The 17,514-nt window shown below is 35.8% G+C and overlaps 1 protein-coding gene across 5 annotated transcripts in view; it reads left to right on the top strand.

The window, feature by feature from the left end:
- RASSF3 (Ras association domain family member 3) overlaps nucleotides 1-17,514 on the top strand; it is a 90,384-nt gene that overhangs the window by 10,664 nt on the left and 62,206 nt on the right. The window contains exons 1-2 of one of the 5 annotated variants that reach the window (XM_074269737.1): nucleotides 1,458-1,840; nucleotides 7,651-7,683. The exons of 3 other annotated variants lie outside the window; for them this stretch is intronic. In XM_074269737.1, coding sequence (XP_074125838.1) covers nucleotides 1,793-1,840; nucleotides 7,651-7,683 — 81 coding nt within the window. In that variant the 5' untranslated portion in view covers nucleotides 1,458-1,792. Of the gene's footprint in view, nucleotides 1-1,446; nucleotides 1,841-7,650; nucleotides 7,684-17,514 lie in introns of those variants that run through there. One more of the 5 variants, XM_074269738.1, reaches the window with a different exon arrangement.

The following is a 17,514-nucleotide window of genomic DNA, read 5'->3' as shown; positions in this document are numbered from 1 at the left end:
TAAAGTGTACATCAGTCAAAGTTTTACTATTTCAGTAGATCTATGATCTCACTAATACAGGTACTTTGATATGATCACAATTCATACAGGTGTACTTAACTTTTCATGGGGAGCTATTCATTGGTCTAGGTTGGGGGTCATTGTTCTAGGGCTGGGGTACACTTCCTACTGCATTGAATCAGATCAAAAGATAAACACAAAACACAGTTGATTGACTTGTCTAGAAGTGGAACAGAACTAAGAGCCATTTTGTGTTTTTCTTTGTTTTATGGGTTGCCTTGGGCAGTAGGAGAGAGTATGAGTCTTAATCTGGTTTTAGGAAAGGAAACCCTAGTTAGTTATTGGGACTATTTGTAAAATCTTTCAAGCATGATAAATGTGCCTAGAAAGCTTTTGGTTCCACTGGTGGATATTCTTTTAGGGTCCAGGCTCATCTCCATGATCCAAAGTAGGAACTTGGCAGAGGGAGTCATACTTCTGACCCAACAAGGTAGTACTGTGGTTGGATTGCATGGGCCTGGATTTTGGAAGACCGGAGATCTCAGAATCTCAAGTCATTTAACCCTCTCTGCCTTAATTTGCCCATTTGCAAAATGAGTTGAAGGAAATGGCAAACCATTCCTGTGTTTTTGCCAAGGAAACCCCAAAAAGAGTCATGAAGAGTTACACATAACTGAAAAGCAACTAAACACTGAGTAACAAAATATACTAATGAAATTTTTTTTAACTTTTTTTTTTTTTTTCTGAAATTTAGGATGAAACAACGTATTTGGAATAATTGTTATTCAACCTTCATTCTCAAAGAGAACCAATAACACCAGGAGAGTGATGTTTTGTACCTGATCTTTTTCACTGATCAACTTTTCTAAATTTTTTTTTAACCAAATACTTTTGATTATTGCTGACACTTAGTAGGTGCCTAATAAACGTGTTCCCTTCTCTCTTCATTTTATAGATGAGAATTGATGGTAACAATACTTTGGAATTATTTGGAATAATAAAGAATGAAAATAAAGTTAAAATCTTTTTAAGGGAATTAGAATTTATATGGTGATAACTATCCTCAACATCCTACCTTGATGCATTCTAAGTTAGATGTAGCGATGTTACTCTTATCATCATTACAATCATTATTTACAATCTTTTTTTTTTTTTTTTTTTTTTTAATACTAGTTGTCTGCTTTATGTAAGGCACTAATAGGTGAGGTGTTCTTAAAGATGAAAATGAGTCAGGATAAAAATTTGACAGATCTGTTCCATTTTAACAGTCTTTATTATCCCTTCACTTTTAACTGCTGATGTGGTTTTGTTTTTCCATAATTGCTTTTAGACAAACTAATCTCCCATTCTTTTTTTCTTACTCCTCCTCTATAAAGTTTCACAAATGAGCTTGTATTCTAAGCCATTGTTGCCTTTGGCTACCATTCCAGTTAGAATGTTAATATTTATTCCTAAAAGGGGTATTTCTTTATGTGGCCACACAGCTGTGTGCCATATTGTTTGTTCCCCTTTTGTTTATTGGGATTTCAAATGGGGAATTGGATGTATTGAAGAAATTTATTAAACGAGAAACACAGTAGTCTCATCAAGTGGACACAATGCTTCTAATCTGGCCATAGTGCATGAAAAATGCCTGAAAATTAGATGTTTCTTCTAAGGCTCTTGTAGAAGGGAGTTAGTGATCCTTCTCCCTCTTCCTGTCATCATTAAATGACATCCCATTGACTGCTATAGCAAAGAAGAGCAAAATAACTGATCAATAGCCCCTGGGAGACTTGTCCTGCTTCTCTCTATGCTGCCATTGTTCTTATCTCAAGAGTTCTACAGAGTTTACCATCAGGTATCTATCACAAGTATTCAACTAACTTTTTAAAAGGAAAAGGGTTTTTTGATTTGGGAAAAAGAATTTGACCTGAGAGTATCCAGTACTTAAATACAAATATTTAGACAAAAGAAATATACTGTGCCATAGAAATTTCTTTTTTTGTTTCATTGCTTTCTTTTTTTCCCCTTTTGACTCAACTCATTGATCTTTCTATTCTTTCCTTAGGGCCTTTTACTCAGATTAAGTTATATGTTAATTATATATTAATGTTTTATATTATAATGTACTACAATAATAATTGTATATTAATATTTTATATTATAATGTATTATAATACTAATATGTAACTCTTATAATAGAACAATAATATAGTTTTATGTATTAATTATAAATTATTCAGATTAATTCCTGAAACTGTAGGCTCCATGTAGACATTCCAGTTGTGTTACTGTTTTCCTTAGAGTCCCCTCCAGAGTTGCTTTTTCCTGAGGGCCTGGCTTATGGGAACTGGCTTGCTCATTAAGAACTTAATGATAGTGATAGTTAATGATAGTCAGAGCCCAAGAGTTTAGAATTTAGGGCTCATCTAATCCAGCTCCTTTAGTTAGTTTAGAGGCGAGAATAAATATTGGGGCTGGAAGAAGTTAAATAGCTTGCTCACAGCCATAGAGGTAGTATAAAAACAATAATAATTTTACTGTTATTGTTGAGTTGTTTTCCGTCCTGTCCAACTCTTCATGACATCTTTTGGAGTTTTCTTGGCAAAGATGCTAGAATCATTTCATTCTCCTTTCTCTTCATTTTATAGATAAGAAACTGGCAAATAGGTTTAAGTGACTTAGTCAGGATCACTTAGTAAGTGCCTGAGGCCAGATTGAATTTATAGATGTCTTCCTCACCCCAGATCCCACACTCAATCCTTTGCACCACTTAACTATTCCTTTTTTCCTTTGTAGCCTGCTCTTTATAGCTTATTGCCATAATCTAATAAGGTGGCACTAAAACCCTTTATTGCCGAGATGTAGCCTAATGCCTAACCTACTACTTGGCACCTAGTAGGTATTTAATAAATGTGTATTGATTTAGCACTGGGAAGAGGGAATGGATTCTAGAGATGATAGAGTCAAATTGACAGGACAATTGGTCCTTTTAGATTGGATTTGAAAGAAATGAGAGAAAGGGAAGGAACTTAGTGGTATAGAATTTAGACTTGGGGAAAGAGGGGAGATCATTTAATCTAACCTATAGATTTTAAGATGGAAAAACTCACAAAGGTAAAGTAACTTGAATGATGATTATGTAGCAAACTCGAGATTGAAAGGAGGGGAGGATACTCTTTATTTCAAATTTAGTTCTCTTTCTACTCTGTCATGGCTCTGGAAAAGTAAGCCCAAGATTTAAACATGGGAGAACATGGTGTGACTGGAAGTTTAACAGAAAAAATAATAATAATAACAGGCAAAAAAAAAATTATAAACTTCTTTTGATACAGGTCCTGAATTGGAGTCCTGGTAGACAGTTGGGTATTTATGGGTTGCAGTTCAGAAGAGATTCATTGCTTGTTAAAATAGTGTCAGAATATTTTAGCTGACATTCAATTTGATGATGCTATTTTTATTTATTAAATGCTTACTATGTGTTTGACACTGTGCTAGGTGATTTGGATGTGAAAAGAGGCAAAAAACAATTCTTGCTCTTAAGGAGCTTAATCTTATGGGGGATGACCTTGAGCAAACAAATATTTACAAAGCCAGAAATCTCCTGAAAATATGGGAAATAATTAACATAAAGTAGATAATTGGAATTTAGAGGGATGGGGGAAGGAAGATCTTAGCTTAAAAAGGTCAAAGTCTCCCATTGCATCTGAGGCCATCTTCAGTTGTCCTGGTCCATATCTGGCCACTGGACCCAGATGGCTCTGGAGGGAAAAGTGAGACAGGTGACCTTGCCCATCCCTCCCTCACTTCAGTGAAATTAACTTGCATGTCATGGCTTCCACTCCCTGATATCATGGGCCTTTTTGAGGATGAAGGATCAACAATCTGTAGAAGGTGGGATTTGGAAACCAGGGAGGTCAGTAGTTGGAACATAGGAGAGAGAGATAGCGCAAAACTTTTTTTTTTCTTCTTTTTTTTAAATTTATTTTTTATTAAGCATTTTTAAAAAATAATTTTTATAATTATATAATTATAACATTTTCTTTAGCAGTACATATGCATAGGTTTTTTTTTTTTTTTTTTTTACAACATTATCCCTTGTACTCCCTTCTGTTCCGAGTTTTTCCCTTCCTTCCTTCCACCCCCTCCCCTGGATGGCGGGCATTTCCATACATATTAAATATCTTATAGTATATCTTAAGTACAATATATATGTGCAGAACGGAATTTTGTTGTTGTTGTTGTTGCAAAGGAAGGATTGTATTCGGAAGGTAAAAATAATCTGGGAAGAAAAACAAAACAAAAACAAAAACAAAAAAACAACGCTCACAGTTTACGCTCATTTCCCAGTGTTCCTTCTCTGGATGTAGCTGATTCTGTCCATCATTGATCAATTGGAATTGGATTAGCTCTTCTCTGTGTTGAAGATATCCACTTCCATCAGAATACATCCTCATACAGTATCATTGTTGAAGTGTATAATGATCCCCTAGTTCTGGAGAGTGCAAAACTTAACTCCCCAGTAAGACAAAGTTTCTTTAGGACCGGGAAGGGCATCATAACAAATTATTCCTTTGTATCCCTTATGGGAAAGGTGCCAGATGTGCTTACGGCCTGTAACATTCCCCAATCTGCCTGAATCAAATTAAAATGTAACGGCAGCCGTGGGAGAGAGCCAGAGAAAATGCCCAAAGCTGAGAGATGGAGTGTCTTAGTCATGGAGCAGCCAAAAGGCTAGATCATGGAGGGTTTGTTGGGGAATTAGGTCTAAGAAAGGTGGAATGGGGATGGGGGATTGAGGAAGCTGGGTTAGCGAAAAGCTTTCAAAACCAAACTTCTCACTGTGGATCCAACTAATTGTTGGATGAACTAACTGAATATTTTGTTGAAATTTACTCTTCCCCTTCCTCCTCCTATGAATTCTCCTCTATGACTCTTTTCTCAGGCAATCTTTGGAAGCTCTTTGCACCTTGCTCGGACTAGACTTGTTGACAATCCTAGGAGGTTTTGCTGAAATATTTCCTCTTTCATTTAGCCTTTTAAAATCTCCTTTTAAAATCTCCCTCATCTCTTCCCAAGGCAGGAGAAAGACCTTATTTGATATCACTTTGGACATTCACCTATCATAATCTAATCTTGATTATATCCCATTTTGTGTTCCTATCTTGTTACCCTAACTGGGCCATCCTCAGGGTTGAAGATTATTGCTTATTTATCTCTGAATCTTTCCAATTCCTAGCCCAATATCTGGGTAATATTGAAATTGTAATGTTTCTTTAGAATACCAGTATGACTAATAAGATGCCAGGAATTTAAGAATTAGTAAACCAATAATCTCCATTTCTCTGAGATAGAGTACTCTGAATGTTTGTCATAAATGGATATCAAGATCAGCCTGGGTCACATTACTTCCTTAAAAAGGTGACTTTGTATTTACTAAGTATTCATCTATGAGGGAGATCTCATTTCTGGGGAAGAATTTAGCTTCTTTTTCTTCACTTATTTGCTTCTTATCTTATTTGCTGTAACTCTTCTAAAGATTAATCTTTTCAGATCAAGGCTGGCCTCCTCACAAAAATTTACCTTAATGTCTATGTTGTACAAATCTGTTTATTACCAACCTCATGTGATTTAGCACATGCTTATAGAGTTTCTTGGTCTCTTTTAAAAAAAAATGTATATGTCTTTATTTTTCTTCTTTTACCTATATATTTCTTATTCTCTAATGTTTCACATATGCAAAACTAGTCTAAGTAAGACTTAAGTTTCTTGAGGACAGTGCAGAGTACCACATCAGATTATTCCTTTGTATCCTGTATAGTGTCAAACATGTTTGTGGCCTTTAACACTCCCAAGTGCTGCCCATACCAGATTAAAATGTAATTGAGAAATGTTTAACAAAATAAATAAAAATATACTAAAATGTAGATAATACTACAAACATACAAAGATTATTTTTTCCTTAGTAATTCAATCACTTTCTTTCTTATCCTAGACAATTCAGTTTTATGCAAAAGCTTTTATATTTAATTTCATCAGAATTAGCTATTTATTTTGTAATTGTCTCCATCCTTATTTGGTTAAGAATTTACCCCTGATCCTTATCTGTGCTTCTCTTCTAATTTTCTTATGATCTTTATTTAATATTTAGGTTTAATCCATTTTGAATTTATTGTTTAATATGATGTAAGATGATGGTCTAAGCTTAATTTCTTCCAGACTGCTTTCCATTTTTCCTTGCAGTTTTTCCTCAGATAGGAAGTTTTCCCCAGGTTATTGTACATTTCATTATTGCATTCAGTTGTTTGATTCTTCTTTGTCTAAGCTGTTCTTTTTTGAACTACTTTGCTGTTTTTTTTAAAACAGTACAAAATGGCTTTAATGATCATTATTTTATAATACAATTTAAAGTCTACCAACCAATGCTAATTCTTTTTTTACTACTTTTCCTCCCTTCCCCCCACTATCTTGGTATTCTGGAGTTTTGGTTTTTCCAAATGACTTTTATTTTGTCTAGCTTCAAAAAAGTGTACTTCTTTGGTAGTTTGGCAGAGCATTAAATTTATAAATTTGCTTGAGTAGTATTTTCACTTTTTTTTTTTTAATTAAATGGCAAGACCCAGCCATGAGCATTGGATATCCGTCAGGCTGTACTAGTTAAGGTTTACTTTATTTCTTTAAGGAGAGCTTTCTATTTGTATCTACACGTTGGTAGATTGGCTCCCAAATATTTTTACATATTTTGTAATTATTTTGTCCCATATTTCTAATTCTATTGCCTCTCCTACACATTGGTATTCCCGTGGGTTTATTTTGTAGCCCACAACTTTGCTGAAGCTATTAATGATTTCAATTAGTATCTACCAATTATTTTCTAAAAATTTCTGAGTAAACTTATATTTTAAAAAATTACAGTTTGTCTTTGGAATGGCTTGGATATAGTCTTGATATAGTTTTGCCTTAGGCCAGGGGAAAGTATTAAGTCCTTTCTACCTTAATATTTTGTTCATAGGATGGTAGATTTGTAGTTAAACAAGATAGGGAGGGTAAATTAAATTTTGCCTTTGGGAAATTCCAAAACTGATCTCAAACTTCCCCTGGAAGTAGAAGTCCATCTTTCCAGTGCTAACTTCTATCAGAGTTGCTATATGGTACTAAGATCCAAGACCTGGAATTACAGTATTCTCCAAAGAACAAATTAAGTGTATTGCATGTAGGTCAACAGGGTTTGATGTGAGCAGGCTGCAACCTGTAACCAATGACAAACTCATTAGAGTAGGGATGAAAGGCACCATCAAAGGCACTTAGTGAAAGAAAAGATGGGCTGTGGTTAAATGGCAAGAATGAGGAATGACTGGTAAAGAGGATTTCACTGATACCCTTGTAATGTTGAGAAAAAAAGGCAGGTCCATCAGATTGTTAAATGCCCCAGTCTACCATGGTAAAGTTATAGAAGAAAACAGACAAATTACACTGGATGGCAAGGCTTGAATGAGTTGTTGAGGTCCATTGAAGTTAAGTTCTTTCCATTTCACTTTTGTTACATTACTGTATTTCTAGTTTGAATAAAATATGGTCTTTAATAGAAAATAAATTACTTGGCCTAAGTGTTCCAGAGATTATGAAAAACCATTACTGATAGCTTCTTATTGTGCTTTTTATTTGCAGAAGAGACATGGATCTGATCACTGGAATGCTGTGGTATATTTTGAAATTATTAATAGCATTTATATTGATATTTACATAAAAACCAAATTAACAGCTTTTATATATTGTATAATAAAATTTAACATTTAATGTAATCAATTAAAAAAGGGAGAGGATGGATGAACTAAGTGATCCCTAATGTTAATGTTTAATTGAATATAATAAATTATAAAATAGAAATATATTTGTTATATAAATGTCATGTATTCATGTTACTTATACTTTTATACTTTTAAGATTTGCAAAGCATTTCCTGTGTTATCTTGCTTAATCCTCACACCAAATTAGGGAAGAAGGGGTATATATCTCGATGATTTGAAAGTGAGTCTGACTTGAATTGGTTGTATGGCCAGCTAAGTGAAGTTGGGGAGGAGAGGCAGGAAGACCTGATTCAAATTTGCCTTAAGACATATACGAGCTGTGTAACCCTGGTTTACTTCAGTTTCCTCATCTGTAAGATGGGAATAACAACAGCGTCTACCTCATAGGATTGTTGTGAGGCTCAAATGAAATAAAGTGTCATAAATAAAACTTAGCTTTAGCAAGGTGCTTGGTCAGTGTTACAACTCTACTTTGGACATGGCTCAGTGATTGTGAGATGACTTGAATTGGCTTAAACACCAGTTCCTGTAGAGATTCCCAGATTTCAAACCATTCTAGTACTCCGTTGAGTTTTTAATTTGGAGAATCCACCCACCTTAAATGAATTTTCAAGCCTACTCAGATGGCTTAGATTTCTAAATTTAAATTATCTTAGAGTGAACTAGCTATACTTGTCCTTGGCTTAAGTACTCTAAAGTAACACTGGGGGTGTGCCAGATTGCTTAGTTATTTAATCTCCTCGCCTAAGAAGCTAAATTGTTTTAACATGATCTAGTAGTGATTTTTTTTTTTTTTTAACTCCTAGGAATTTTAAAGTTCACTTTGGCACATCAGATGGATGAGTCCAGAAATGAGTTAGTGATTTTAACAATATGGTCATGGGGTTTGTTCCCAAAATAGCTTTTCATTGAGAAGGCAAGGATCCATTGGGGGAATGTATATATTCATGAAGATACAGTAATGCTTCTGTTTAAATTTGGCTCAGTTAACATTTTCCTGTCAATGTTCAAAATCAGTTTCTATAATCCTATTGTTTGCTTCATGAAATACCCCAGAATGCTTTAAAAAAATTAACTGGTTGCTCTTTTATAAAAGGCTTTGAAGAGAAAAAGCCCTCCCCAATTTTATACAAATACATTTATTCCACTTTGCTTTGGCATCCACATTGTTATCTAATAATTAGCCTTAGATGTTTGTCACTTCTCTCTTTTCATGTATCTTTTGAGGAGGAAATGGGTGGGTGACAACTGGTATTTAAGCTAAATATTGACTTACAGAGACTTGCTATAGATTACATGCTGTTTTGCTACTTTCCTTCTCCAGATATGTAACTCCCAAGGAGTTTTACTGTCATTTAAATGGTACCTTCGAATTAATTAGATCCCAACTCTTTAATTTAGTTGTCTGGATTTTCCAGGAAGGTGGATATTCTAGAGTTGTGGGCAAGGCTGTGAATGATGTGGTTTGTTCTGCTCACCCCGATGCCCCATTCCCCTACAACAATCAAGTGCACTGCACCTTAATTTTAATTTCATGCCAGAGAATTAGGATTTCTCAGGCTCTGTGTTTCGACATCAGGGTGGGTCCAGTTATATATTAACAGTTGGAAGTTGCGTAGCACCTTAATGTTTACAAAATGTTTTTTATTAGTCAGTCGTGGTGGTTGTTATTATTGCTAATTTTCATTCTTGAAGGAGAAACTATGACATCAGGGAGATGATGACATGACATTCGAGTGAATTGGATTGAAGTAAGGGAGGTCACCTGCCTCACTTTCCCCTCCAGAGCCGTCTGGGTCCAGGGGCAAGACATAGATCAGGATGACTGGAAATGGCTGTAGATGCAGTGGGAGACCTTGCCCCTTTTAAGCTAAAGTCTTTAACTGGTCTCAGTTTGACTAGGCAACACCCATTCAGTGATTAAGACTAGGTAAGAAATGAGGCAGAGAATGGCCTGTTTTGCTTAGGTCCTGGTTTCTGGCCCGAACAAAAACAATTAATATTTACATTCACTCTGAGCCAATCAGAGCTGAAACAGTGACCAAACTGGGCTTGGTCTGGGACCTGGTGTCCTTAAGAGCCAGAGAGGTTTGTATTTAAGACATGGTCCTAACCCATAAACCCTAAGATACCTTGGGAGAGTTCGGTGATCAGAATTGACACTTGTGGTCTGGTGATAGGAAGACAGGTTCAGGTGTTGGAAGGTAGTTTCAAATACCTCCTCGGATGTGTCCTGGTGTTGGGGAGTGCTATCTGACTCTTCATAACTCCATTTGGGGTTTTCTTGGCAAAGATACTGCGGTGGTTTGCCATTTCCTTCTCCAGCTCATTTACTTGCCCATGGTCACACAGCTAGCTAGTAAGTGTCTGAGACTGAGTTTGAACTCTGGAATGAGTTTCCTTGACTCCAAGCCCAGACCCTTCCCCTTTGGACATGTTCTTAGCATTTGTTTTGCTTCTCTCTAATACACGCCTTTAGATAGTAAAATTCCTGGCATGAATATAGTTATCTTGTGTGGGCTTCTTATCTTGCTATGAACTATGGCTCTTTGATAGGGATTATGTTTTATCTGCTTTCTTATCTCTAAACCCCCAACTTTTTAGCATAGTGCTCTGTACTGGGTAAATTCCTAATAGATATTATTTTATTTTGTTATGATCAATAAACTCATTTCAACTGAAAAATAAGCCACCCATTGGTAGAAGCCTTTGTGTTTATATTTGGGCATTTATTTTAGACATAAGTTCAGATGGCCTATTCTTGTAGCTTATTTCATATCATTTATTTTTATTTTTTGCTCTTTTAAATCAGGAGGGAGACCTAAAAAGCTGTAAGAAATATCAAACAATTAACACCCACACTAGCCTCTTAGGGATTGCTAAACATTTGTAGAAAGTTTTGTTGAGTGTTACTAATTGCCAACCATTTTACCTTGTAGTTCGATATTATAAAAGTCACAGGAGGCATTTGTAGGCCCAGCTCTGACAATGCTATTTGTTTGACCTTGAGCAAGTGAATTCACCACTCTGGGGTTCCGGTTTTCTTATCAGTAGTTGAGATTATAGAGGTGGATGACGCACTTGAAAAGATCCTTTCCAGATTTCATAGTTTTCCAGCTGTGATCTTTTTATATCTATCTGGAGCGCATACAAGTTCAGTTTGGGAAATTGAATATATATGATATAATACTATGTGTATGTATATGTGTATATATATATATATATATATATATATATATATATATATATATATAAAGATCACAGATGGAAAACTATGAAATATATATATATTTCATAGTTTTCCATCTGTGATCTTTTTATATCTATCTGGAGTGCATACAAGTTCAGTTTGGGAAATTGAATATATATGATGCTAGGAAGCAAACATAAATCCACATATCAAAAAGTTTAAAAGTGTAGCCCAATGATTAAAAACAAGTGCTGAGAGGAAGGACCTGGAAAATAAAAATACAGTCAGGGCAGAATCAGCTGCCAAAGATCAGGGAGGAAACTTGGAAGCAGCATCTCCAGAAAGAACAGAAACTGCTGAATATTTCCAGTTCCTCCCAACTTTGACCCTCTCAACTGCCCAAGCCAACAGCATTCTGCAGCATCATTTATCCAGGAGAAAAAGTCCATAAAAGCAAGTGAGACAGCTTGAAATTTTGCAGTAAGGGACAGACCTAAATTGTTTTTCCCAGTTATGGCCTCAGGACTTTCTGATATAAAAATCAGTTACCATAGAAATAAAACTCTTATACTTATTATAGATTATGCCAAAATTAGATGATTATATTTCAAAAACTATACTTGTTAAGTGCGTCAGGTACCTTTACTTTATTCAATCAATACCTTTTACCTTTTGAAGGAAGCTCAATAAATATTTGTTGAATTGTTATTTATTTGAACTGTAATCATGTTTCTTTATTAGTTTTTATTGCCTTCTAGCTTTAGTAGAAGCTTGACTAACTTGTGACTCAAGAGAAAGGAAATACAGGACAGGAAAGATCATATCTGTTATATGTTAATTGGTTTTAACTTTTTGAATGAAACTGTTCATTTATAATTCAGGCAAAACCATTTGAAGTTGTTTGCCCTTTGCTAGAAACTATACTACTTTTTGTTCAGCAGCAAATCTGAGAAAAGTGAAACCCTGTTTTTCTTTTTTTTTTTTTTTTTTTTAAATTATAGCTTTATTGACAAAACATATGCATGGGGTAATTTTTCAACACTGACCCTTGCAAAACCTTTCATTCCAAATTTTCCTCTCCTTCCCTCCATCCCTTCTCCTAGATGGCAGGTAGTCAAATTAAATATTAAATATGTTAAATGTTAAATCCAATATATGTATACATATTTATACAGTTATCTTGCTGCACAAGAAAAATCGGATTTAGAAAGAAAGAAAAAAAACCTGAGAAGGAAAACAAAAATATAAGCAAACAATAATAGAAAGAGTGAAAATACGGTGTTGTGGTCCAACGCTCATTTCTCATAGTTCTCTCTTCCTGTAGTTGATTCTCTTCATTACTAAACAATTAGAACTGGAAACCCTGTTTTTCAAAGGGTTATAGCTTTAGATCTGGAAAAGTCCCTAGAAAATTTGTCCTAATCTCCTTGTTTAATTTTAGTTTAATCTTCATATTTTACTTCTGGGGAAAAATCTCAGAGTGGTGAAATAGACTTGACCAATATGACTTAGACGTGGTCCTCAAACTTTTTAAAAAGGGGCCAGTTCACTATCCCTCAGACTGTGGGAGGGCCGGACTATAGTAAAAACAAAAACTCACACTTTGTCTCCACCCCTCAGCCCATTTGCCATAACCCAGTGGGCGCATAAACGTCCTCAGGGGGCTGCATCTGGCCTGTGGGCTGTAGTTTGAGAACCCCTGACTTAGAGTTTCATGAACTCCTATTGGAGTGAGTGTGGATCAGACATTAAAAAAAACAAACAAACAAACAACAAGGCCTTAATGCTTTCTGCAGTTCATTTGCAAATCTGTTTTAATGAAATTTTCTGTATAATCTGAGTGGTTAAGCAGAAGGGAACACGGGACTCAAGCAGTTAATTATTAACTACAAGTCCATTATTAAATTAACTTTTATTTTGGTAAAAGAATAGGTCATCATGGAAAATGCCCCTTTGCAAAGATCAAACTAGCAGATAGCAGAAATGCGCAAGACAGTATTGGACAGAAACAGTGCCTTTATCATTTCATCCCGCTCTGGTTGTTTTGGCTTAGCGTGTGGTTTATTTCTTGCCCAACAGACCTGCTGGACTGGTTTTATAAACTGATGATATCAGAGGTTTGATATTTTTGTCTTGTCTATTTTGACCTTCCTCCTGGTGCCCCTGTTATGCCCGTTGTCTCCACAGTTGGGACTGTGGCAAAACATGGAGTGGTATATTATGACCAGCCATTTGGAGGATGGAAAAAAATGGGTTGTATCCCACCCTCCTGGGGACAATAAATTCTGGGCTTGTCTCCAGCAGAGCCACCAATGCTACTCTTTGCATCCATTCTTGCTTAATACTCTCCAAGCCATCATCCTATGGCTGCAACAGATGTCAGCCCCTCAGGGCTTTTATAACCTAATTACAACCCAAGCACAGTTATAAATTTCATGCCCTGCCCCCATGATTACTTCCAGGCTGGGGAGGTCAGCCCTCCTTAAGGGATGGGGCCAGCCCTTGATGGGTTTCTTCCATCACATATTTCACTACCTTAAATTTATTCCTAAGGCCACCTGTCTTCCAAATTTACTTATGTTTGGGGCACTACCCATTTGAGTTGCTCATCCTTAAGTACACTCCCTGACTACTCACTATATCAAAAAATGAGTCACTTTTACATCAAAATTTTGGAGACCATTATATTAAAGGTCATTGAAGTGATCATTACAGTTAAGTTTCGGTCTTCCAGAGGGGAAACTCCTCCTTCCCCTTCTTTGTCTTTTATGTGCCCCATCCCCAGGTACTAGTTTAAAAAAAAATTATTTTACAACTATTTATTCTCTTTCCTTCCCCATGTTGAATAATAAAAGAAAATTCATAACAAAACTCATAGCAAAACAAACTCTGCCCCATGTATACCTCATTTTACATTTTAAAATCACCTTTCCGGGCAGGAGGTGAATGGTCATTTAAAGTCTTTTCAAATTGTTTTTCTTGACACCATTATTATTGCTCTATACAACATTCTTTTAGTTCTGATCATTTCACTGTACATCCCATTAAAGCGCTTCCATTCATTACATTCATATATTTTAACTTTTTTTAAAAAGTTATTTCCCTGGTAGTTGGACATCTCCTTAATTTCCAGTTCTTGGATCCTACAACAGAATTCTCTCTCTCTCTCTCTTTTTATACATACATATACACCATATAGATCCTTTTCATCTTTCTTTGATCTCCCCCTTTAGAATATTTATAGATTTACATTACTTTTATGGCATATATTTATGTATACTTGCATCTCCTCAGTGGTCCTTGAGGTCAGGGGACATTTTTTTTTTAAACCAGCATATCCCTAACACTTACCCTTGATATATGCGTACATAGTAGGGACTTAGTAAAGTGATATAAAAACAGGAGTGGTACATAGTGAGGGTTTGTAGGAAATAGCATTTATGCATCCTAATTAATGGCTGTGAAAAATGACAGTTCACATTCTAAATTCAATTCAACAGGCTTTTAAAGGATCATTTGGGGAAATGTTAAGTTCTTTTCTTCCCTCATCCAAATTTCAACAGGCTTTTTTATATGCAAGTGCCTGTTATAGGCCAGGCTCAGCTTTGGTTTAGTAGATAGAGTGCCAGGTGTAGAATCAGAAGAACTGAGTTCAAACCCAGTCTCAGATGCTTGCTAGCTGTGTAACCCTGGGCAAGTCACTTAACTGCCTCAGTTTCCTTCTCTGTAAAAGGAGCGGGAGAACGGAAATGGTCAACTATTCTAGGATCTTTGCCAAGAAAACCTCAAATGGGGACTTGACTGGACAACAACAAAATTATATGCCAGATACTGGGCTATCTGGGGATACAAAAACCAAAAAACCTCAGAGAGGTTAAATTCTATTTTTATTCTGTTCAGGAGAGACAATATTTAACTAGATAAAAAAAATTACCAAATATTTGCAAAGTTAATAAGGTGTTGATGTTGGGGAGGAAAAAGAGGGAGACTAGCAATTCGGGAATCCCAGAGGAGGCCTTTGTTCAGAAGCTGTTGCTTGGGCTGAGCTTTACCCTGAATAAAAGGGTACCCCAACAGTATAATGCCTTTTTCAAATATGGTCCTATTCCCAAGTAGTCTGACCCTGACTTGCATATTCTATTGGCTGGAATCCAGATGTAAGACACTTTTTGGGGAGGTGGAAGATGGTTTAAATTTCCGTAGAAAATTATTCATTGTGCTGTTATTGGCAAAAGTAGTTTGGGAAAATGCCAGGAGTTAAGATTTCATCATTTCCTATAAAACTGTAGTCTCCAAGGAGGCCCTGGCATGATCTCTAAGAAGGGGAGGATAGGGAGACGGGTACTATCTAGCTCTCCTCAACTCCAACCAATCAGAGACTTGGTCCCCAAAATTTCCTCCTCCCTCCCCCTGACTTCGGCTACCCATGCAAGCTAGTTCCCAAGCCCTCCTCTTCTGTCCTAGGCTTGGTATCCCACTTCCCTTTAACTAAAATTAGGTTGATTTGTACTTTAGCTTCACCATCACACAGCCCTTAATATTTTACCATTTAATTATCAGTGTGTATTATTCCCTTATTTGGTTATAATTGTAGTCTTATCTAAACTTTGTATTTTTTGCATCAATCATTAAAGATGCTTTTTTTTTAAAAGTGTTTTCTTCATAGCTGGGCAAGTAGCCAGCTGACCAGTGGATAGTACTGGATCTGGATTCTGGAAGACTCACATTCAAATTCTGTCCATGGCCCTTATTAGTGTGACTGAGTTTAAGCCACTTAATAATCATCCTTTCCTAAGAGTATTAAATAAAATACTTTTTATAAAGCACTTTGCAAACCTTTAAAAAGTGCTTATATAAATGCTATAATTTAGATCCTCCTTTCCAGCATTTTTTGTTTTGTTTGTTTTTTGGGGAAAGTAAAGTAGTTATGCTGTTAATTGGCTGAGCCTTGGATATATTGTGTTCTCAGTCATTTATCTTCTTTCCTGCAGATGTTTCTTTTTTAAAGTTACAGTTTAGGTGTTAAGTTTGGGGAAAGGTCATGGGTCAGGAAAGATCTAAAGCCTTGTATTTTGGTACTGTCTCTGTGCCTGGTAAAGGATGGGATGGGGCCAGAGGTGAAAGTCAGCTTCCTATTCCATTAACCGGCTCATAAACTTTGGATACAGCAGTGAATTCAGCAAACATTTATTGACACCTGAACTGTGCAACATGTCCTACACTGGGAACCTAAAAGTCCTCAAGGACCTTATACAAACTCATGTATTAGAACTTTAGCTACTCTGATTTAATCCCAAGCCAAAGCTGTCAAAACTGTTCTGTTTGGTAGCAATACGACTTCAGAAATAAGTAAAATGCATCTTTGTTGTGGGATGGGAAGAGGAGGAAAGGAAACAATGTAGAATATAAAATGTAGCCAAAAAGAAGAAGAAATAATATGATGATAATATCTGGTATTTATTATAATTCAATTGTTTCAATCATGTCTCTTTGTAATCCCTTTTTGGGGTTTTCTTAGAAGAGATACCAGAGCACTTTGCCATTTCCTTCTCCAGCTCATTTTACAGATGGGGAAACCAAAGCAAAAATAGTTATGTGACTTAGCTAGGGCACAGCTAATGAGTGTCTAAGGCTGTATTTGTACTTAGGATTTCTTAATGCCAGACCCAGTGCTCTACCATTTAGCTGTTTGGGATTCCTGGGATTGCTGCAGAATCCTTATAGAAATGAAGAAGTAGCTTCCCTGTTCCGCAGAATTTCTTCATGGAACAAAATTAAGAGAAGTCCATGGAAGGGAGAATACACACATACACACCCCAATATATACACAGATGTGTATATTTACACACATATATGTGTATATATCTATATCTCCCTATTTGATAAGTAGGGTTTTTTTCCTCAATAGGATTTTATTTTTCCAAATATATGTAAGGATAATTTTCAGCATTCCTTTCTGTAAGATTTTGTGTTCCAATTTTTTCTCCTTCACTTCCTTATCTCTCCCCTCTCTAAGACAGCAAACATTCCAATATAAGTTAAACATATGTAATCCTCCTAAACATACTTCCATATTTGTCATGTTGTGCAAGAGAAATCAGATTAAAAGGGAAAAAAACCACAAGAAAGAAAAGGCAAACAAAAAATGTGAAAATACCACGCTTCAATCCACATTCAGTCTCCATAGTTTTCTCTTTGGATGTGGATGGTATTTTCTCTCCCAGATTTATTGGAATTGTCTTGGATCACCACATTGCTGAGAAGAGCTAAGTCTATTATGGTTGATCATCACACAATCTTGCTGTTACTGTGTACAGTGTTCTCGATATTTCTAAAGGGCTTTGCAAACTTAAAGCACTAAATAAATGTTAGCTACTTATCATTGTTGTGTTTGGTCACCCAGGCACCTAAAAAATTATGCTTAAATGGTAACAAAAATCAGTTTGTGAGCAGCAAATGAGTGGGCTGTACTTATATGTATTCATCCTTAATAGATGTGTTCAACTAAAGGCTGCTGCTCTTATTAAGGTCTAT

Source organism: Sminthopsis crassicaudata, chromosome 5 (genome assembly GCF_048593235.1).
Source record: "Sminthopsis crassicaudata isolate SCR6 chromosome 5, ASM4859323v1, whole genome shotgun sequence".
Lineage (NCBI taxonomy): Eukaryota > Metazoa > Chordata > Mammalia > Dasyuromorphia > Dasyuridae > Sminthopsis > Sminthopsis crassicaudata.
Note: the sequence above shows the minus strand (reverse complement) of the source record. Positions and strands in the feature narration are given on the sequence as shown.